This window comes from Pseudoliparis swirei, chromosome 20, assembly GCF_029220125.1.
Source record: "Pseudoliparis swirei isolate HS2019 ecotype Mariana Trench chromosome 20, NWPU_hadal_v1, whole genome shotgun sequence".
Taxonomy (NCBI): Eukaryota; Metazoa; Chordata; class Actinopteri; order Perciformes; family Liparidae; genus Pseudoliparis; species Pseudoliparis swirei.
Window position 1 is genome coordinate 3,615,056 of NC_079407.1, and position 22,250 is coordinate 3,637,305.

Genomic DNA, 22,250 nt, shown 5'->3' on the forward strand with positions numbered 1-22,250 from the left:
AATACACTTTTAAAGAACCCCCTCCATCCTCACACACACACACACACACACACACACACACGCACGCACACAGACACACGCACGCACGCACAAACACGCCTCATTAAAAGCTCACAGTTTCGCCTCTCACCTTGCCATTTTAAAGCACCCGTTTATTTTTTGTTTTTATGATGGTTGATGTTATACATACACGTATTTACCATACAGGCACAAATGTAACAATAGTCACAATAACTTTGTGCATCTTGAGAAATATAGATCTTATATCAAAGTGGACAAAGCACGTTTTGCATTGAGATTGACGGTGCTTAAAATTCAGCGGTACAAGATGAAGGGTCAGAGGGTCAACAATAACATAAATCACAAACTATAAACAATGTTTCTGAGCAACTGCTTTTTAAAAATCCTTCAGAAGTAGAAAGTATTCAATGTTTCAAGGACCTTCAGGGTCACGGTAATAAATAATTATAATCAATTAATAAATAATATATTCAAAGAAATAATCTGTTATCAGTAACATGCATTTGCCCGAGCTGGGCTATGGCCCCACAACACAACAGATCGAGCTTCACTTTTAGATTAGTATGAACATAACACAGTCCACACTATTATGACAGGTCCTCGTGCACACTATAACCACGGGCCTAAAGTGCAGAGGCTCCTTCATAACTGTAACTTATAGGAACATAATATGCACATATTATGAACTGATATGATAAAGATCATAGTAAAGTCCCGCCTCTGATTTATAGAGGGTCCCTGTGTCAAAGTCCAGTGATAATCAATGGAGCTGATTTGATGAATATTCATCTGAATTACCACAAAGCAAACGCGGGGCCAGACATACGGTACACATAATGCACAGAGAGGTGAAGGAACGCAGGATATAGGCAGGATATACGTTTTTTAAAAGTAGTATCTGTTAGCGAAGTAATTTTTCTTTAATCCTACTAATTTTTAAAGTTACATGTTAAGCCAATTCAAATTTATTGAAATAATTGTAATACGAAAACAAAATGTGCAGTGTTGACGGCACTACCAAATTATCCCACAGGAGGGCGCCAGAGCAAACATGCGGGGCATCATAGGATGAAGGAAGAGGCTTTAGGGATGTTTACATTGTGCCACATGCTTCATTTCAATAACAAGTAACAGTTACAAACAATATATGAACAATAATTCATCATACAATCAGAGTGTCTACCTTTATTATTTAATTTGTTTATTTATTGCTTTTTGCATGTTAGTAAAAAAATATTTAAATGTATTTGCCGTTTCTTATTGACAATTTAGGAAAGTGTCCATGTGCAACTGTTATAAATAAACAAATAAATAAATAAATAAGATAAAAAGATCGCTCGCTTCAGCGACGCTCCCACGTCCACGGGGTGAGCGCGCCCTCGTGCGGTCACCTGCCATCCTCGCGGGACACCACGCAGCCGCAGTAGCCGCCACCCGCTCGTTGCCGTGACACCAACCGGCCGCTAGGGGCGCTAGACCGACGCTGCTGCAGCGACAACGGCTACGCTCGCAAACGTTACCAGTCGAGCGCAGAGAAAGAACGAGGAAATAACAAGGGGAGGCGGCGAATAAGGACAACTAAGACGTGTTTTTGTTTTGTTCCAAGGAGCATCTGAGTTGGGGGAAGCTAGAGCCATTAAAAGGTAATGTTTTATATATATATTTGCATATGTAGCGTTATATATATACTGGGATGAGCGCGAGGCTACGAGCGCGAGGGGGTGACTGCTAGGCCCGGGGCTAACGTGATGCTAGCTGCCGCTACCGATACAAACGTCCGGTTGCGAATCTGGAAATTAAGATTTAAATCGCCTCTTCGCAAATATAAACGTGTTTAAAATGAAGCTAATGTTGATTTAAAGCATCCGTGGAGGGTTTGTACGCGTTCGGCCTGCCGAGGCCTTCGGTGTGTCGACACAGCTAACGAGCTAGCTCTGTTGTTTGCTGGACAGTGGGTTAGATATCACACGCCGTGAAACCTCACAAACCCGTACAAAGTAAGCCGTGGAGAAGGAAGCCGAATCGCGCATTCATCTGCATATAAAGTTGCATTTGCATCTGGAAATAACTCGAGTGGGGCGAGTGTCCATTTTGTTAGCATTGCGCAAAGTTGGCAGGCTTCACACCATCACAAACCAGGCATGGATCACAGAGAGGGGCGGTGCACTTAGCCTACTAACATTATATATATATTTATAAAAATACATTGTGACAGAATGGTGTGTAAATGAGCGAAGTTGACTGGATTTAGTGGTTGTTCGCTTACTGACATCGCTAAAGGTGCAGGTGGCGTTTGAGCTGTTTTCTGCAACTTTGTTTGTTTTTCTGGAGGGTCACGTGTTCATGCGCGTGCATGACGCATGTCTGCAGGGTTCGTACGGTCATGGAAAACCTGGAAAGGTCATGGAATTTAAAAATGGTCATTTTCAGGCCTGAAAAAGTCAAGGAAAAAACTTAAATCATAAAAGTTTTGGAAAAGTAATGGAAATTTGTTATAATCACATCATTTACGCCGAGTTTGAAATAATTAATATGATTTTTAAAGAAAGACGCTCAAAATATTAGCCGGCGATAGCTCTCAATACGCACACCTTTCTACAGTTTTCATGTTTATACCGAGATTTCAGTTTGGTCATGGACATTTGGTTAAAAGTCATGGAAAAGTCATGGAAATCCATTGTTCAAAATGTGTAGATCCGTGGAGAAGTCCGCACACCTGACATGTGTCGGCCTGATGGTGTGTTCACACCGGACGCGTCAAAATTTTGACGCGCGTCGAGATCACATGTTAAGTCAATGCAAAGCTGCGTCGAAGCTGCGTAGCTGCGTATTTTCCAGCGAGCAGCGCGTCAGACGCGTTTGAAGCAGCACGAACAGAGGGTTTGTCGCAGGGCGAACTCAGCGAACAGACGCAGCTCGTTGACGCGCAAGTTCATATTTCCCAACTTTGGCAGCAAAGACGCGTGAGTCATAGTTGCGTCAGCCAATCAGCGTTGAGCAGCTCCGCTCGTCATCGTCCTGCCGGTTGAAAAAAATGGAGGAAAAGATTATTGTCGCTGTCTGTGGGCACCCCAAACCTTACCGAACCGAGCTATAAAGATAAAGGTGGAACAAGGGTCGGGAGAGGGGACTACCTGGTAAGTTTAAGTTTGTATGTATGTGCTTATCAACCGCCGGCATGTGTTTCATGGCAGAGGAGATGCCGCCCCGGGTGGGACGGAGACACAGAGAGAAGAGAAGAGAGGAGAGAGCGCAGTGGGGTACGTGAGTGGTCCCGCCCCCGGCGTCGCCGGCGTCCTGGTGTGCACTTTTTTACGCGCGTCGAGACTGCTGCGGCAGACGCGTCGTGGGTTTTATGGCGGCGGTGTGAGTGTGAGCATTATGCTGCGTTCACGGCGTTGCGTCGAAGCTGCGTAGCTGCGTATTTTCCAGCGCAGCGCGTCAGGCGCGTTTGAACGAACAGGCAGCAAAGACGTGAGTCATAGTGTTGGCCAAGAGAAGAAGAGAGAGCAGCGAAGCGCAGTGAGGCAGTCGTGAACACTTTTTTTCGCGTCGAGCCTGCTGCGTCAGACGCGTCGAGAATTTTTTCGCCGCGTCCGGTGTGAACGCACCATTAGTCAGACGGGTTCGTCCCCCAGGTGAAATCGAGGTGTGTCTCCAGATGATTAAAGATGTTATTTTTTTTTTTTTTGGAGGGGCGGAGGGTATGTGTGTGTACGTGTGTGTATATGTATATGTATGTATGTATGTGTGTGTGTGTATGTATATATATATTAGTGCTGTGTTTTTTTAACATTAATAATATGCGCAGAATGAGAGCTCAATCCGCTGTACTAACATATTTTACCTCTGGTCAATTTGACCTCAGCAATTAAAACCAAGAATGTATAAATGTATATATCCGCCTTTTGTCATATATATATATGTATGGGTGTATATGTATATGTGTGTGTGTGTGTATGTATATATATGTATGGGTGTATATGTATGTGTGCGTGTGTATATGTATGCATGTATATGTATATATATATGTATGTGTGGGTGTATATGTGTGTATTTGTATGTGTGCGTGTATATGTATGTGTGTATATGTGTGTGTGTGTGTGTATGTATGCATGTATATGTATGTGTGCGTGTGTATATGTATGTGTGTATATGTATGTGTGTATGTATATATGTGTATGTGTGCGTGTGTATATGTATGCATGTATATGTATGTATGGGTGTATATATATATATGTATGTGTGTGTATATGTATATATATGTATGTGTGTGTATATGTATATATTTATTTAAAAAGATGTTTCATAACACAGTCACACATGAGTCATGACACATCGTATACCAACGGTGGCACGCACCTCCCACTTTCTGCCTGGCGTATATATTCCTGGCCCCAGCCGTGCTTTCTAAATGTGGACTCCCTGTCACAACTATAAGAGGACCAGTGTGACGCTTTGAGTTTAGAGGATCGGTGCCGGACAACAGGTTGGTGACAGACCGATAGATCACGAGCTCTAATTCACCAGTTTTGTCAAATCTCGGTATCGTACTGGTTAAGCATGTTAAACTGGAATTACTACTAGGATTAGTTGTATTGTCTTTCTGTCTTGAGTTTTTGGAATAGGTAATCATCCGACTTCCCGCAATATATGAGAAAAGGAGCACATTTGTGCTGCTGCTGTGTGTGAAAGCCTTGATAGTCGTGTTTGCTTGTAACGATTAGCCTTTTGCCCCAGTCAGGTGGTTGGGTGGGTCGGGGAGGCGAGTAGATAAGGGTCCTTGTCGGAGCAGCTGTGAGATATTGTTTGTGTAGCATGGTCACATGACATGTCATCTAGCAGACGCTTTTATCCAAAGCGACTTACAATAAGTGCATCAACCTAGAGTACAAACTAAGAACAACAAGAATACAGGAAGGAACATTTCCTCAGCATAGTCGAACTACAAAAGTACCATAATAAGAGCCGTTTAAGTGCCACTGAAGTGCTAATCTGTGTTTTAATCCAGATATAGTATGAAAAGGTGTGTTTTTAGTTTCCGGCGGAAGCTGTAGGTTCAGTTGTATCTCCGGTTCGAGGCTTTTGTCTAGTCGGGAGACTCGAGGGGTGTGTGTTTATTTACCTAAATGAGTTGCCTCAAAGTAGTGTATGTTTTTAAAACGACCAGGTGTTTATTTTGACTTGTTCGTGGTCGGGGAGCGGGTCACACAAAGGGCGGGAGACTCACGCAATAGTAAACATTGCTTCGTTAATCATTTAATGACAACTACCATAAAATTCACAAGATTGTACTTGTTCTCAATGAAGAATTAAATGTTTTCCGACCTAGAACATTCACAAATTATTTACATGGTATGTTTGTACTCCTGCCTGGTCTGGAACAAGACGTGCGAACTAACGGGGATAAAAACATCGCCGATATAACAAGAAAAATACATCCCTAAAAAGGCACAGTGTACGTATAAATACTTCTGCCCCAGTATTGCGAAATAAACTTCCACAAGGTGTATTCTACCCTTTGTGTTTGGTGATTCACGACAGCGATGCCGTAGTATAAATTAAATATTAAGCTAGTATAATGCAACAATAACTACTGCACCATTGTTTACTCCATGAGCGGTGAGTTCCGGGTCGGGGTGTGGTCGTGTGACTGATGGTGTTAATTGAGGAAAGAATGTAATTTAATAGATATGTGGTTAATTAACAGCACATGTCCCAATATAATCTTTTTCTTTCTTTCGTCCATTAAAAAAAACATAGACGCTGTTGTGAAAAAAACAAGTGTATTGTAAAGGGCGAAGCGTGATACTTTAGTGATATGTATCTGCTGTTATCGTTACCTTCGCATTGAAAATGCCGAAGGTAACGTTTTGATGGCCGTGTATTTATTTATTTGTATGCGTGTTATTCGCATAACTCAAAAAGTATTTAACCGAATCGTATGAAATTTGGGGGGATGATTGGTTATTATCCGGGGACCATTTGATTAGATTTTGGGATCGATTGGGTCAAAGGTCAAGGTCATGAAAAGGTCAAAATCTTCTTTTTACCATAGCGCGGTCAATTTTTATCCAATTGGCATGTAACTAATGCCAAAATGTTCGTAATATAATCTTGTGGTATGCGAAGGTATGCGCTCTACCGAGTGCCCGTTCTAATTTATTTATGTGTATGCGTGTTACTCTCATAACTCAAAAAGTATTAAACCGAATCGCATGAAATTTGGTGGGATGTTTGGCTATTATCTGGGGACCATTTGATTAGATTTTGGGATCGATCGGGTCAAAGGTCAAGGTCATGAAAAGGTCAACATCTTCTTTTTACCATAGCGCGGTCAATTTCTATCCAATTGACATGCAACTAATGCCAACATTTTCATAATTCAATGCCCGATCTTGTGATATGCGAAGGTATGCGCTCTACCGAGTGCCCGTTCTAGTTCTTAAGTTTTTTTTTTTTGGCCTTTGCACACCTGCTTGGCGTCATTGCTGTTTGCATCAGAGCAATTCTGATTCATATGCGAGTCACCGGCCGTATATTTGTTATCACCGGCGACACCACAAGCATATGTTTTGTTTGTGTAGTTCGTCTGTTGATATTATGATTTTTTTTTTCACAGTACAACAACGTCGTCTCCGCCCCGTTTCTTCCCACGTGCTCTTCGTCCTTCGGTCTTCGCAGGCTCTCACCCAGTTGTGTGTTTTCATTCATTTAGGTGGACAGCTGCCTGGTTGCTCGTGGTAACGCTGCGCCATGCCTTTCCCCTTTGGCAAGTCCCACAAGTCGCCGGCGGACATCGTCAAGAACCTCAAGGACAGCATGACGGTGCTCGAGAAGCACGACATTTCTGACAAAAAGGCCGAGAAGGTAACGGCGAATCTCGCGCAAATCCACCCCTCCGTCACTTTTGGGGATTCATCGCCTCATCGCTTGTTTTAGTGGGGTTGAAAATGAGCTTCTGACCCTTGAAATGACATCATGTGTCTGTGTTTCAGGCCACAGAGGAGGTGTCAAAAAGCTTGGTGGCCATGAAGGAGATTCTCTATGGGACCAATGAGAAAGAGCCCCAGACGGAGGCAGTGGCCCAGCTGGCCCAGGAGCTCTACAACAGTGGCCTGCTCAGCACGCTCGTCGCGGACCTCCAGCTCATCGACTTTGAGGTGAGACGTTCAGGGACGCTCGTGGTTTTGAAAGTGTACACATCTGCCCTTTGGCGATACGTGGGCAAACTCCCGTCTGCCTCCATATGTCAGACCGGTGCTGTGTCATAACTGCTGCTGCAGGCCTTCCCTGACTCACCCTATCACAGCGTGACTCACTGGGCTGTGAGATCACTCTCTTCCATTTTTACCCTCTCTAATCCTCGCTAAAAAACAGCTGTTGAAGAATTGCAAATCATACAAGCGTGCCGCATAGAAATGTGAAAGCGATTCAACATTTTGAGTTGTGCACACGTTTGGTGCCTGGTTTATATACGAGGCCTTTTGGTCATAAGAGAACATTTATTTATCTTTTCTCTGCTAAAACCCCTTTATTTGCATACTGCATTCTCAGTTTAGAAGTTTATTGTATGCATGCGTCTGCTTCATCGTGCCCTTTTCACTCATACTTTATCTGTTGCCTCCAGGGTAAGAAAGATGTGGCTCAAATCTTCAACAACATCTTGAGGCGTCAGATTGGCACCCGGACGCCCACGGTGGAATACCTCTGCACCCAGCAGAACATCCTCTTCATGTTGCTCAAAGGGTACGAAGAAGGCACACAGACGTGACCTTTTAGACGTTTTACTTTATTATGTTATGTTCACCCCTTATTGAAAAGAGCAGGCACATAGGAAGTGATTGAAATGTTCTGGTCACTATAATACATTATCTGATGTTATTAATAGGTGACATCTGCCCAAGTGAATTATTGTCACTTGTTTGTTGCAGACTTTCAAAGCCAATGACAGGAATACATAGAAACGGGTTGATTTGATGGCTCTGTTACGTGGCCCCTAATTTCTTTTTTTTAAACACATTTCAACAGAACATATTTAACCCTAATTTGCAGAACTGGTACAGTTTTATTTGGTGTCAATACATTTATGTTACAAAACCTCTACAAAGAGACATGCAACTACTCCAAAGAGACATGCAAACAACTAGAAAGAGACATGCAACAACTACAAAGAGACATGCAACTACTACAAAGAGACATGCAACAACTCCAAAGAGACATGCAACAACTCCAAAGAGACATGCAACAACTACAAAGAGACATGCAACTACTACAAAGAGACATGCAACAACTACAAAGATGCATGAAACGACTACAAAGAGACATGCAACTACTACAAAGAGACATGCAACGACTACAAAGAGACATGCAACAACTCCAAAGAGACATGCAACAACTACAAAGAGACATGCAACTACTACAAAGAGACATGCAACAACTACAAAGATGCATGAAACGACTACAAAGAGACATGCAACTACTACAAAGAGACATGCAACGACTACAAAGAGACATGCAACGACTACAAAGAGACATGCAACAACTACAGAGAGACATGCAACAACTACAAAGAGGCATGCAGCGACTACAAAAAAGCATGCAACGACTACAAAGAGACATGCAACAACTACAAAGAGACATGCAACAACTAAAAAGAGACATGCAACAACTACAAAGAGACATGCAACTACTCCAAAGAGACATGCAACTACTACAAAGAGGCATGAAGCGACTACAAAGAGACGTGTTGGGGTTCTTGGTGTCCAGGGGTCCGTTGTCCCCTAACCCACCAGTCGTAGGCTCCTAAATGATGAGTCCTTGTCACGCGTCGTCTCGTGCAGGTACGAGTCTTCGGAGATCGCCCTGAACTGCGGCATCATGCTGAGAGAGTGCATCCGACACGAGCCGCTGGCCAAAATCACGCTGCTGTCGGAGCAGTTTTACGACTTCTTCAGATACGTGGAGATGTCCACCTTCGACATCGCCTCAGACGCATTCGCCACTTTCAAAGTGAGTCGTCTCGTGGGTTTTCGTCTCTCTGCCCCAGCCCCCGCTTGTGTTTAAACATTGACACTAACATATTTAGAGGTTGGGCTGTGATGATGGTGTTTATATACAAAGTTATGCCCCGATTTTGGTTACAAACAAAGTACTACTACTGGTTATATGCAAAGTTATGCCATGATTTTGGTATCATTTAATCCACTAGCAGTCGGGTGCTGGTTGTCCAGACTTCTATCAGTCTCAGTTTTAAACTGGCATTTTAAAAGAGGAAATCTTTGGCTGTGTTAACACATTTTTATTTTGTCCAATAAAGAATTTATTTTCAAACATAATTGCAACAGATAAACCAGTCGTCTTATGATTTTGAAAATGATTATGTCAAGAAATATCACTTACAACAACTGTAACCCAAAACATGTTTTTCTTATTTTGATGGGGCTGGGGGATCATTTTTTCTCTAATTTTAAGGATTATTTCTGCATGTGCTTTAGAGATTTGACAAATGGGATGGGTCGAACTGATGACCCATTAAGTCTGAATGCACTTCTCATGATCTGCACTCCTCTGCTTTCAGGACCTCCTCACGAGACACAAGCTGCTGAGTGCAGAGTTCCTGGAGCAGCATTATGACAGAGTGAGTCCCCGATTACCCAAACCCGGCATTTAAGAGGCCTGAAGATTCACCCACAGTGAGAGGGAAGGAGTAAAGTGCTCTCTTGGTTATGTGTGGCCGTGAAGAGATGATGAGTCTTCACCACTGACCTTTCATTGGCAACTGAGTAGGGATGGGAATCGAGAACCGGTTCTGTTTTAGAACCGGTTCCCAGTAAACCGATTGTTTGGGATCGTCAGCCAAATTCTTTAACGGTTCTGCTAACGGTCCTCTGTGGCGTTGCACATGCGCAAACTTTTTTAGTTTCTTCTTCAGACTGCAGCAAACATGGCAACGAGGCAGAAGCGTTCTAAAGTTTGGCTCTATTTCACACGACAAAAAGGGCTAGTGTGAGGTGAGAGTGTGCTCACCTGTGAGCGCGCATCACGGCTGAGCGCAGCGCACGCAGACAGCATTTAACGGAGCGGAGCATTGCGTGCGCTCTGATCGCTCTTTTAATGAAGTATCGATACTAAAAATATGCTAAATCACATCGTTTTTAACGGACGGGTACTTTGTTAGCATCGCTACACCGTGCAGCGTGACAGCAGCAGATGTAGCGGACTAACATTCAAGCTAACCTAACTTCCCAAACGCTGTGGACATCTGAACGCTGATTGGCCGAGACGCGACACGTCCCATCAAAGATGATTTATTGCGAAGAGCACCACTTCACATTTTCTCCGCGTCTCACTGCAATCTCAAAGGCAGCGGGCCAGGTGAAAATAATAATAAATCGGAACGCGTCTCTGGTATTGTTCAGGGGGCCGGTCCAAATGTGGAGGCGGGCCGTAGTTTGGGGACCACTGGTCCAAGGTAAACTCCTCCAAAGTGATCACAACCACTCACTGTGTGAAGCCATTTGCCTTTATTGTGTGTAGTCGATCAAGTTATCTTCTGTCCTTCGTTTGAAGCATACATTTGAGCTCCGGCATTGGTCTCCCATTATTGATCACTTCACGTTTGGATAGTAATTTCTAGGAACATGTTTAAATTAAACAGAATACATTTTATTTAAGTTATGTAAGTTTTATTTTAAGTTCAAGAGGAATATATATAAATGTTTTTGGTTATTTAATTTTTTTTAAATGTGTATATACATACTCTATATGGTGTGTGCAACATTATAGAAAAGAAAATTAATGTAAATAAACCCGTTTGTGCTCTTTTTTTCACCCCTTGCCCAATAAGAATCGATAAAAGAATCGATATCGAATCGATAAGCAGGTATCGATAAGGCATCGGAATCGTTAAAATCTTATCAATTCTCATCCCTACAACTGAGCGAGTGAATATGAGAACAGATCGCACGCTGTTATTGAACCAGATTCTACTTTTTTAAGATATTCATCAGAACAGTAGAGCTGGAGCAAAGAATCATTCATTCATCTTTTGTTACTCTGAAATGACTCTGCTGCGTTATTTAGATACCTACAAGTCGATTAAAGCTTTTAGGACCTTTTAGCGGAATTAAATGTTCAAAAAATCACTATTTCTAAGTTGTTATTATACTTAAATTAAGGGAAATAATAATTATATAATTCTCTGTCTCAACCTTCTGGCACAGAAACCAATATTGTACGACATTCGACCTGTAAATATACATTTTAAACTCACATTTACATTGTGATCTTTAAGTGGGACCATGGACCAATAACAGAAAGGTATTGCAACTTTAAATATGACATTAAGTGTAAATAAGTAAAGTGTGCACAAAGGCCGTGTCTCGTATTAGAGTTTAAAAGTGTTGAATTAATTTAAACTAAATGTCAGAGCAGCAGATACAGAAATGGACTCCAGTAAACAACTGATGTCAAACCCCCCAAAATATTTTCTTACACATGACAAAGATGCAATTGTGAAAACCGCTGCTTGATGCATGTAGATGACTCTTCCTCTCGTTTTATTCCCCCCTCCTCTCTCTCTCTTTCTTTCTCTGTAGTTCTTCAGTGAATATGAGAAGTTACTCCACTCAGAAAACTACGTGACTAAAAGGCAGTCCCTCAAGGTAAGGGCCAGTAAACAGGTCTCATGTAGTAAGAGAGCTATTTAAAGACGGGTCTGGTCAGAGTGTTTGGTTTCTGTAAACCCTTCCACCTCCATCTCCTCGTCTTGACCGCCACCTAGTGGTGGGACCGCGTAACTGCAGCCCCTTAAAAAAGATCTGGTGTTTTTACCACGCCGTGGCTCCGTGAATGTTCTGAAGCCTTAATCTGTTAACAAATTATTAACCCCGATTGCAACCCGCGATCTATTTTATTTGTTATTGATTTGTGATACGGTTTAAAGTTCACGAAGGATTAAAACTGGCCAATGTTTTAAGTTAAAAACATTTTTAAAAAGCAAGGTCCAAACTCGAATTTAATATCTATTTCTGTGGCTCTAGTTGCTGGGTGAGTTGCTTCTCGACCGGCACAATTTCACCATAATGACGAAATACATCAGCCGGCCGGAGAATCTGAAACTCATGATGAACCTGCTCCGGGACAAGAGCCGCAACATCCAGTTTGAGGCCTTCCACGTTTTCAAGGTAAGAGTAATGTTGGAGCTATTTAATTTGACATTTGTATTTAGGTTTTATTGTAAAGTAATATTGCTTATTTATTGCTTATTTCGGTTATATTTTGATATGTTAGTTGTTTCTTATGATAGTTGTAGTTTATTTTAATATATTTAGTTGTAGGTTCACTGATTGGGTAACACTGGGCACCTGTGGTTATATGTAGAGGTGGGTAGGCACAGGACCAGCATGCACCAGGGTGGCCAATGGTTTTTTACCACAGCACAGAAAGGAAGTGTCAACATTTTGTTTGTTCTTTTTTGTTGGTTTAAGAAATAAATTATCAGAATAATAACAGGCGGAAATGGACATTACCTTTTTTTGAATGCGTCAACACCGAAACCCACGGTGCATCAGTGGCGGTTTGACTTATAGTTTTGTTTGATTTCGTACGACAAATGGTAAGTAGAATCTCCGTGTTGTTTTTTTAACCACGTCGGCGATTTTGTCCCCCCGTCTGCTTGTGATTGACGTACCTCTCCCTCGCCGGCCAGGTGTTTGTGGCCAACCCCAACAAGACGCAGCCCATCCTGGACATCCTGCTGAAGAACCAAGCCAAGCTCATCGAGTTCCTCAGCAAGTTCCAGAACGACAGAACGGAGGACGAACAGTTCAACGACGAAAAGACTTACCTGGTCAAACAGATCAGGGACCTCAAGAGGCCCGCCCCCCAGGAGGCCTGAGGAAAGGGTGCAGAGGGGGGAGGGGGGAGGGGGAGGAGCCACCAGGACCACGTCTGGACAACGTCCAGATGACGTCTGCCGAACGGACCCGTCGGCAGCTCCTGCTGCTGCTGCTGCTCTGGGTTTTTTTGAACAAAAAAATTGAAGAAATAAATGCAACCCCCCCCCCCCATTCATTCACTCACCAACTCATCAGGAAGTCGCCAGCTCCTCAGTGGACATTTGATTACTTTATTTTTGTTGGTCTTTTTCTTCTTCTTCTTCTTTCCCCGCAAAAGAAATACGTGAAAATAATAAGATGCTGCTGCTTTCTTGCACATTGAGTGAGACACGTTGAGTATATTCTAATGACACGCAAGGCAGACTCCTGATGGACACACACACACACACACACACACACACAAGAACATGCATACACACGTACTGCAAGAGTATGAGCTAAAACATTGTGATAGAAATGGTACGAGCACGTTGAACAATGGTGTGTTGGTTGCATGCCTTGAAATGTGACAGGTCCACGGCGGTACTCGGCGGCCCCCCCCCCACCCGGCCTGGCAGACTCGGGGTGGGGGGGGGGAATTGCACGCCCATCGCAGCAACCGCTACAGTTCGTATCGACGCCTTCATCCAATAAAAACAAACGGTGGTTCATTTTTAGCGATTTCGGTGTGGACGAAGCTCCCGGACGCCGTCGCGTAGAACCGTCTCCCTCCTGCTGGCTTTGTCTTCACGACGCGTGAAGCACACGGGGAACCGAGGGAGGGGCGGAGAGTGTGAATTTGGGTAAAAGCGAGAGAGTTTGGGTCTCTTTATTGTTTGTTTTTTTGGGGACGGGGTGAACATGTACATACGCCTTTTTTTCCTTTTTATTTTTCGCTTTGTAGATTTTGTTTTTGTTTAATCTTGACATATGAATATATATTATATATATATTACTTTAAACATCACGTTTTTGGTTCATTGTAATCCAATTACTTTCTAAACCATAAAAGAAACGACGGACAAGTTAAGTGACATTGTTTTTTTTTTGCATTTAATTTTTACTGCGGAGATGGTTGCCGTCGGGTTTTCTTTGTACGTACCTTAAAGGGCCAGCTCACCATTTAGCTAACCTCTAGGATATTAACTGTGTACAGCGGAGGAATATCATTGGTATTAGCTCTGGATGTGTCAATCCTCCTTTTATTCTCATCTACATTTTTGAGTGAAGACGTGCGGGAGGGGAGACTTTGCTGAGCGATCGCCATCACCTCACTGGAGTCGAGGATAGAGCCCCCCCCCCCCCGCCCTCAAATGACATTAAATTGTTTCCCCCCCTTCATCCTCGTCACTCGTGGCCCCAAGGTGAGCGTGACTCCGGGGCGAGCTCGTCGGGACGCCCTCGCCCTCCCTTCTCGTCACGTTTGAGCCGTTCTCTTCAGACGGTTTATAATTCCAGTACAATTGTGGGTGTAAAGCATTGTGGGTAGCCGAGTACTCTGAGCGTCGTCTGACGAAGCCACCGACGTGTCGATTTCACACGCGACCGACTCCGTGTACCGAGACGCGGACACGCGTTAAAATTAGAAACCGACGGTTCTTCCATTCGCATTCCAACATGCATGTCGCTCTCTGGCCGTGCATGATGCTGCACTGAGGATGTTGTACTGGAATTGTCTTTTTTTTTCCTCCTTTTTTAAATAAAAAGTATTTAACAACATTGAAATGCCAAAATTGAACTGTTGGCTTTATGCTGACTTTGTCTCCAGGTTAAGCATAGATCGCGAGGTGCTTTCAGAAGTGTCAACGGCCGGGCCCTACAATCTAAATAAAAAATAAAAAAATACTTGGAATAAAATGATGCTGTGTCCATTTTTTTAAATGTACACACAAATAATAACATTTACATATTTACGTCTGCTTAGTGGGACATTTTATCAACACAAGTTACTTTGTGTAATGTAAACATGGATTCGTGTCATTGTGAGCTACTATACTATAATACAGGACATTTTATAAAGTATATTTCTCACAATGATTAAAAACAAACAATTGATCAGTGACCATAAATAATATTGATCCAATGTTGACTCGTAGCTCTGAGTTTGGTCTCCACCCACTCCTGACCTCTGGCTCTAAAGGTCACACAGCAGCAGCTATTCTGCTGTTTGTTGCTGGGCACGTGGTGTTCAGTGATTTATACTTCTATGTATGTGCACCCAGCTTCCGGTTGGCCCGACACCACCCATGAGAGCGGTGAGAGTCAACCACAACAGCCAGGTTGTGGGCGTGTCCTCTGATAATGATCTCCAATGGTGGGTCCCATTTGATTATATTATAATAAAACGATATCGATCATAGCCGCTTTTAAGAGCTTGAGAATTTCATCTCGCAATATAAAAACTGAACAATAGTTTAACGTGTGTGAGGCTGGAATAACTTGGTTATTAATAAGAGAATAAAACCGAGAGAGCTGATGCAATAGTGCGTTTTTTTTAATGGAGTCTACACTGAAAGCACCGCATTAGTCCTTTAAGGGAAAATCTAAATATATATATATATATATATATATATTTAAAACATTTCCCAAAAGCACACTTCCGGTAGAACGAGACAAACAGAGGGACGCAGCGGTGAGAAGAAGACGTGCCCTTCGACGAGGTGAGGCGCTTCATTGTTTCAGGGTGAGGTGGACAGCTATCATCACACGGACGCAGCGCGTGGACACCTGCAGACACACACACACACACACACACACACACACAGCCAGAGACATGGTGAAGATCAGCTTCCAGTCTGTCTCGGGACAGAAAGTGGAGAAGGAGAACGATGGCGACAAGACCGAGATCCTCATCCCTCATCCGATGGTGAGTGCATATAACGCGTCGATTGTTATATATATATATATATATTGTATTATTATTATTATAATAAATAACGTGTGTCAGAGTCGTCTTGGTTGGACACTTATGTAATGTACCCGGACTCTCCTGCCCTGGTGTTGTTGGTCTGCGGGTCATCGTGCACCTGCACAGTCTGACCAGCAGGGGGATTTTTATTCTCTATTATTATTATTATTTTATTTCCGTGTGTGTGACAGCATTCATCGGCCATTTGGTTTTTTTGGAAACAAAAACATCGCATCCCCCCCCCCCCCCGCGTCACTCGGCTTGATGCAAGTTATTACAATGTGCACGTGCACGCGCCTCATGTGAGAGGGTGCACAGACGGATGCAAGCACAAAGCAATTTAATACAAGGATCGGCGTTGTGTTTTGCTTTTATAGCTGTAATATATTTAATTTCCTCCAGTGCTGCCATATATATATATATATATATATATATACACATATTTCCTCCCCCAGCTTAAAAAAAAAAGGTAGCATGCAAGAAATGTCTGACAAAATGGCAGATGGGTTGCAGTGCATGCAGGATCATTTTTCCACAGCTCTAAAAGAGGCAGAGCAGCAGGGTGCTCATCTTGGCTGTAGCAGCATCGGCATCGACTTCGACCCCTTTAGCAAAGACACAAGAAGGAGCCCCGAGGACGATGCTCCGTCATGTAACACCGATGGGTCGCCACGCATCGTGCACGTGACTTCGAAGCGTGATCACAGGTGCGGAGCGGGAGACGGATCGGGGCCCTCCGTGGTGTGAAAGAGCCTCCGTCTCCTCTGCTGTGAGAACACAGAGAACTCGAGTCCCGGCAGCAGTGTGCGCGTTGGCACGTTGTCGCCTCGTCCTCGTGCGCACTCTGTTCCCTCAGAGAACAAGTAACAGGAACACTGTGAAAACAAAAGGGCCAGATTTCTATCTCCTCTTTTCTTCTTCTTTAAAAAAAAAACGATGCAACGAGCTGGCGCGGGTCCTTACTTTTCCTTTTTGAAGTTATTACATCTCCAAGAATAGCCCCCATTGTTGTTTCTCAACAGCCCAAAGATTTTAAGTTACCTTCACTCGTATCTTTTAAGTTGTCTGAACTGACATATTATGAGTTGACTTAGCTAATGTTTACTCCAATTACATCAGTTGCTGAAACTCTTTTTCTTTTAGTTTTAAGAACTTAAAATTATTGAGCTACTTTACTTAGAGATTTTGAGGCAATCAGTTTCCTCACCTTTTTCAAGTAAAGTTAACTTATTACATTTTACAGTGCATTGTTAATCACGGTGTTGTGTGTGTGTGTGAGTGGCTACTATCTGTGTGTAGTGCCACGCTGCCAACAGATGGGCCGCGAGACTGGAGGCGTCCGGGAAGATTACTCACCGTCTCCCAGTCGAATGTTTTCATTACCGTCCGCTCCGTCCTCCCTTCCCGTAGCCCCGGACACAGCGCTGCCAATTCCCGTTTTTTAAAATGCGTCGTTAACGTGAGCTTCAGTTTGAGTTAATTCAGATCATTCTCTGCCGCTCGTCAGATGAGGAAGCTGCACGTTGGATCGGAGCTCCCTGGAAGTGCTTCTGTGTGTTAATATCTCTGTGTGTGTTTTCCAGGATGAGGATGAGCTGGTGCTGCCGCTGCGATCCAAAAAGTCTCCCCTGAATGGCCTGTGCTGCCTGACCTTCGGCCTGGTTGTGTTCATGGCCGGTCTAGTCATGGCCTCCATTTACGTCTACCGCAACTACTTCATACCTCACGTGAGACCCCGTTAGACTCGTCTGTGTGTTGGACGTGGCCCCCGCACCAAACACTGCATTCAGACATGAAAATAAGTCTTATAACCGGCCCCCGAAAAGATGGTCTGCAACACGGAACCGTCTGTGGAGCCGTCATTGGGAACTGTAGTGGAAAAAAAGGCAGGCGCTTTCAAAAAGATGCGTGGCAGGTGATGAAACATTGAAAAAACTAGAACGGGCACTCGGTAGAGCAAATACCTTCGCCGCAGCCACTTATTTGGTACCTTTTCATGACTTTGACCCGATCGATCCCAAAATCGACTCAAATGGTCCCCGGATAATAACCAATCATCCCACTAAATTTCATGCGATTCGGTTTAATACTTTTTGAGTTATGCGAATAACACGCATACAAATAAATAAATAAATACACAGCGATCAAAACATAACCTTCCGCATTCTCGAATGCGAAGGTAATGAACTCTTACCGAAGCCAAACTGGGAGAAGAGTGAGAAAAAGAAGCCTTCTGTGCTCTTTAGATAACGAAATACTCTCAAGTTCTGATGCAACTGATTTCTAGTGCAGAATCTAAGTTCTTCGGGAGCGGCCATTTTTGTTTTTGAGCCCGTAGATGCCCGTTGCCGATATAGACAATTTCTTCCATTTCTGGTAAAAACGTCCACTTCGACTCGAGGATCGAACTGATTGGAATTTGGTTCTCTAAGGTCCAAAAAAACATGTTTTTATTGTCAAGAATTCTGCTAATTATGAGAATTTAACACACAACTGTCTGAAAGGAGAAAACAACAAAGTGTTTTGGACACCCGGCTATGAGGCGGTGGATTGAGATTAAAAGACGGACATTCTTGCAACAGACTTTCCCAGGACTTCGGTGTGCAGAATTTCAATTAATTGTTTATTTTAAGGGGACAATGCTCACCAATCGACAGTAAGACTGTAAGTTAGCCAGAGTTAGCCATGCAGGGTTAGCCAGCGAGGCTAATTTTCATCATTTAAAGGCAACTAGAAATCACAACATGAGTCAGTCACGTGTGGACGAAAAAAATTCACACACAAGCAAAAGAAAAGTGTGCCTCGAGTATTCGGCTGCTAATCGTGTGTTTGTGTGCAGATCACCGAGGAGAACCTGTTCCACTGCAGGGTTCTCTACGAGGACTCGGCCTACGCTCCGCTGCGCGGCCGCCAGGAGCTGGAGGAGAACGTGGGCATCTACCTGGGCGACAACTACGAGAAGATCACGGTGCCCGTGCCTCACTTCGGAGGCAGCGACCCCGCCGACATAATCCACGACTTCCACAGAGTGAGGACACACACACACACACACACACACACACACACACACACACACACACACACGCAAATAGTCTACAATCACGCTCGCAGCTCTTGGAGGCCAGACTAAGGCACAGGTGTCGTTTTGCTGACATCGGCGATACTAACATGCTCCAAAATTATTATTCTGACCTGACGATGGCGCTAGAACAGGGGTGGCCAACTGGCTCATGCTTCGCTCGGCAGCATGCGTCGGCTTTGCCTGGTGTCACGCGTCTTACGCTCATATCTAAGAATACGGTATTTTTCGCCAAACGCGCGTGAGATGAAAAACGCAGTTTCCCAGTAGGGCACGGGTCTCAAACTCGGGCCAAACGCGGAAAGACCACATCCGAATGTCGAGCGGGCTCTACGGTGGTTACGCGAATGAAAGTGTAAATCAAACACTGCACTTACGCCATGAACGCGCATTATGGGCAGCTGGATGTCCGCACTATGGCTAAAGTAGTTTACGGTGACGCTTTCTCCAGCCGCCTCAATTCAGCGGACACGTGTAAGAGCAGCGTTATGAGAACCGCATCCGAATGTCGAACACTCTCTCGCTAAAGTGGTTTATTGGTGGGCGTTTGATTACTCCAGCCCCCATGCGGCATTCATGCGCAAGTGCACCGCTCGATTTTCGGACACCTGTTCTGATTGACACCATGTGAAGGAATTGCTTAGTGGCAACAACGGAATTAAGCCAGATTTGAAGAGGATTGTTCAAGGCAAGGAATCCCATAAGTCCCACTAAGCAACATGCATAGTAAAAGAAAAACGCTATTGTAAATTATTCTATTTTTGTTTGTGGACTTGGTTGAACTGAGATAATGTGTGTGTGCGTGTGCGTGTGAGACAGTGTACACAATGTTCATTGTTGAACATGACAGACCTGTTGTCTTAGTACTGTAGGAGTCCATTTCTGTCATTATCATGTTGGTGTGTGACATTTACAACAAATCTGGCTGATCAGAGGTGTGTGTGCAGCAGCGCACACATATGTGTATGATGTGGCTCTTTGCGGTGACACAGTAAAAAATGTGGCTCTTAGTCTCTGACTGGTTGGCCACCCCTGCGCTAGAAACACAGAGCGTCCCCAAAGTCGCTAGGATTCACCCTCTGGGGACCACGAGTGTGCGTTAAAAACTGTAATAATGCCTGTAATCGATATATTTGTTGAGGTATTTTAGTTTGGACCAAATTTAACAACATTAGTAAAAAAAAAGAAATGTAATAAAATTCCCAAAGCATTTTTTTAAAAATGTTGTTTTTGTTTCCCAGGGACTGACAGCCTACCACGACATCGCTCTGGACAAGTGCTACGTCATCGAGCTCAACACCACCATCGTGATGCCTCCACGCAACCTGTTGGAGCTCCTCATCAACGTGAAGGTAACACGACTTAGACGGAACATCGTCACGAGCGCCTACTCCTACTACTCGGCCTCTCGGTGATGCCCCCCCCCCCCCCGTCCCCCCTCCGTCTCTTGCAGAAGGGAACCTACCTGCCTCAGACCTACATCATCCACGAGGAGATGGTGGTGGCCGGCAGGGTGCACAACATGCGCCAGCTGGGGCCCTTCATTTACCGCCTGTGCAACGGGAAGGACACGTACCGCCTGAACCGACGCGTCACCCGCAGGCGTAAGTTCGATGCATACTTTCATTTTTAAATTGAAAGTGTGCATCAATTAAACATTGACATTGCTACGTGTAACTCCCGTCCCGTGTAGCTAAACAAGATGATGTAAATTGGTAGGTGGAGTAGTACTATGGGCGAAGTCCTGGCTACAGTTACCTGTTTTTATAACTTAATCTAATGGTTCTAAAAAAAAAGTTTTGTATTATTGAAACTGAATTAACTGGCGGTGCCTCCAAAAGAATGTAGGAAATGAAATGAAAGGTCTTTGTCTCTTTTATCTGATGTCCTAATGGTATCCAACTCTTTTTTAAACTGTTCTATGATACACAAACTGCCTTGAAACGCAGTTTGATATTTATTTTCAATTATGCCAAAATTGAATAATGTGCAGATTCCTACACAATAAAATAACCCAAAATATGTATAAGAATAATCAGACTAGCAGCTTTAACCTGTGAACATTAATATATATATATATATTACATACATACAAACATATATATATTTATATATATATATATATATATATAGTAAACGCTCTCACACACACTGGCACACACACAATAACACAACCAGATTTTTAGATGATGCTCATTTTAGTTCTACACATATTTAGAGCAGGATGTTTAAAACATGGGATGAACAACAAAAAAGAGACAGAATAAAACAAAAAAGAAAACAATGTATAATTAGAGAGTTATGTATTCTCTATTGTACATTTTCTCTTGCACATTCATTGATTTATGAAGATAAAATCCGGTCTCTGATGGGGACATTGTGCCGGGAGGCTTCTGTGTGAGGCGATGGACTCGAGGCTCATCCTGGTCGCCCCCTGCTCTTCTCGTGTCTCCTCAGGCATCAACAAGCGCGAGGCCAAGGACTGCCACCACATCCGCCACTTCGAGAACACGTTCGTGGTGGACACCGTCATCTGCGACGAAGCGTGAACACGTCGCCGGCCGCCGCCGCCACGGCCTCCGTAGCATCATTACACTTCACTTGTGATTTCGGGTTTTTAAGCTGTAAACGATTTTCGCCGATGTCGTTTCTTTTTTTCTTCTTTCTTCTTTCTTCTTCTTCGTTGGTTACATTTACTCTGAAGTGTGACGCAATAGTAAATAAACGGTTCATGCACGCAGGAAAACTCCTCTAAGCCAATACTCGTTCATAATTGCAACACCTTCTCCTCCTCGTCCTCTGGTGGATCTCCGCACGGCGGTTATCGTCGTCGGGGGAGACGGCCGTCTCCGCGCGTCGTCATGGAGATGTGTCCTTTGTTTTTGTTTTTGACGCCTTGAGCAAAACATCGTCGATGCTTCCTCCGACGTGTAACCCGCTTTGCGTCTCTCGCCTGTCTGCTGCTTCCTTGCTCCCTTTTCAAGTTTCATTTCCTAGAAGGTTGCATGAGGCATTAGGTCTGCGGTCACCTTTTTGTTGTCGTTGCTTTTGTTGTTGTAAATTAAATAATAGTGAAGGTCCAGCTTTTCATTCTTCTTTTTTCTAAATATACTCTTCATTTTTGCCTTTTTGTGAATATTTTTTTCATTTTACTTTTTAAATAATGTCTTTGTTTTCCCTCGCATGTGTTTATCTATAAGAGGAAAAACATCTCCGTTAAGAGTGTTTTGTAAACCGACGTTCAAAGCCTTAGTCCGGAGTCAGAGACCGGACTAAAGTCAATACTCCCGAACATATTATCTGGTATGTCACATATTATCTCATATGTCACATATTATCTAATGTGTAACATATTATCTGG

General features: G+C 43.6%; 2 protein-coding genes across 3 annotated transcripts; both read left to right on the plus strand.

Annotated features, from left to right (window-relative positions):
* Window positions 1–1,537: 1,537 nt before the first annotated feature.
* On the plus strand, window positions 1,538–14,762 carry cab39 (calcium binding protein 39). Of its 2 annotated transcripts, none has more exons than XM_056441657.1 (9): window positions 1,538–1,664; window positions 6,740–6,891; window positions 7,020–7,184; window positions 7,652–7,770; window positions 8,865–9,033; window positions 9,602–9,661; window positions 11,622–11,687; window positions 12,066–12,209; window positions 12,734–14,762. In XM_056441657.1, exons 2-9 carry the CDS (start codon window positions 6,778–6,780, stop codon window positions 12,920–12,922), a joined length of 1,026 nt encoding a protein of 341 aa, XP_056297632.1. In that variant the 5' UTR covers window positions 1,538–1,664; window positions 6,740–6,777; the 3' UTR covers window positions 12,923–14,762. The 2 variants fall into 2 exon arrangements, with proteins under 2 accessions (XP_056297632.1, XP_056297633.1); XM_056441658.1 differs by lacking the exon at window positions 1,538–1,664 and adding an exon at window positions 4,443–4,510.
* Window positions 14,763–15,558: 796 nt separating this feature from the next.
* Window positions 15,559–21,969, plus strand: LOC130210634 (integral membrane protein 2C-like). Its single transcript, XM_056441088.1, has 6 exons — window positions 15,559–15,768; window positions 17,394–17,537; window positions 18,650–18,838; window positions 20,131–20,241; window positions 20,343–20,493; window positions 21,347–21,969. Exons 1-6 carry the CDS (start codon window positions 15,676–15,678, stop codon window positions 21,436–21,438), a joined length of 780 nt encoding a protein of 259 aa, XP_056297063.1. The 5' UTR covers window positions 15,559–15,675; the 3' UTR covers window positions 21,439–21,969.
* Window positions 21,970–22,250: the final 281 nt, after the last annotated feature.

Coding starts and splice junctions, on each gene's coding strand:
- cab39 (XM_056441657.1), top strand. CDS start 6,778: ATGCCTTTCCCCTTTGGCAAGTCCCACAAGTCGCCGGCGGACATCGTC. Junction 9,034..9,601: donor ACGCATTCGCCACTTTCAAA/GTGAGTCGTCTC, acceptor CTCTGCTTTCAG/GACCTCCTCACGAGACACAA. Junction 12,210..12,733: donor AGGCCTTCCACGTTTTCAAG/GTAAGAGTAATG, acceptor CTCGCCGGCCAG/GTGTTTGTGGCCAACCCCAA.
- LOC130210634 (XM_056441088.1), top strand. CDS start 15,676: ATGGTGAAGATCAGCTTCCAGTCTGTCTCGGGACAGAAAGTGGAGAAG. Junction 18,839..20,130: donor TAATCCACGACTTCCACAGA/GTGAGGACACAC, acceptor TTTGTTTCCCAG/GGACTGACAGCCTACCACGA. Junction 20,242..20,342: donor AGCTCCTCATCAACGTGAAG/GTAACACGACTT, acceptor CGTCTCTTGCAG/AAGGGAACCTACCTGCCTCA.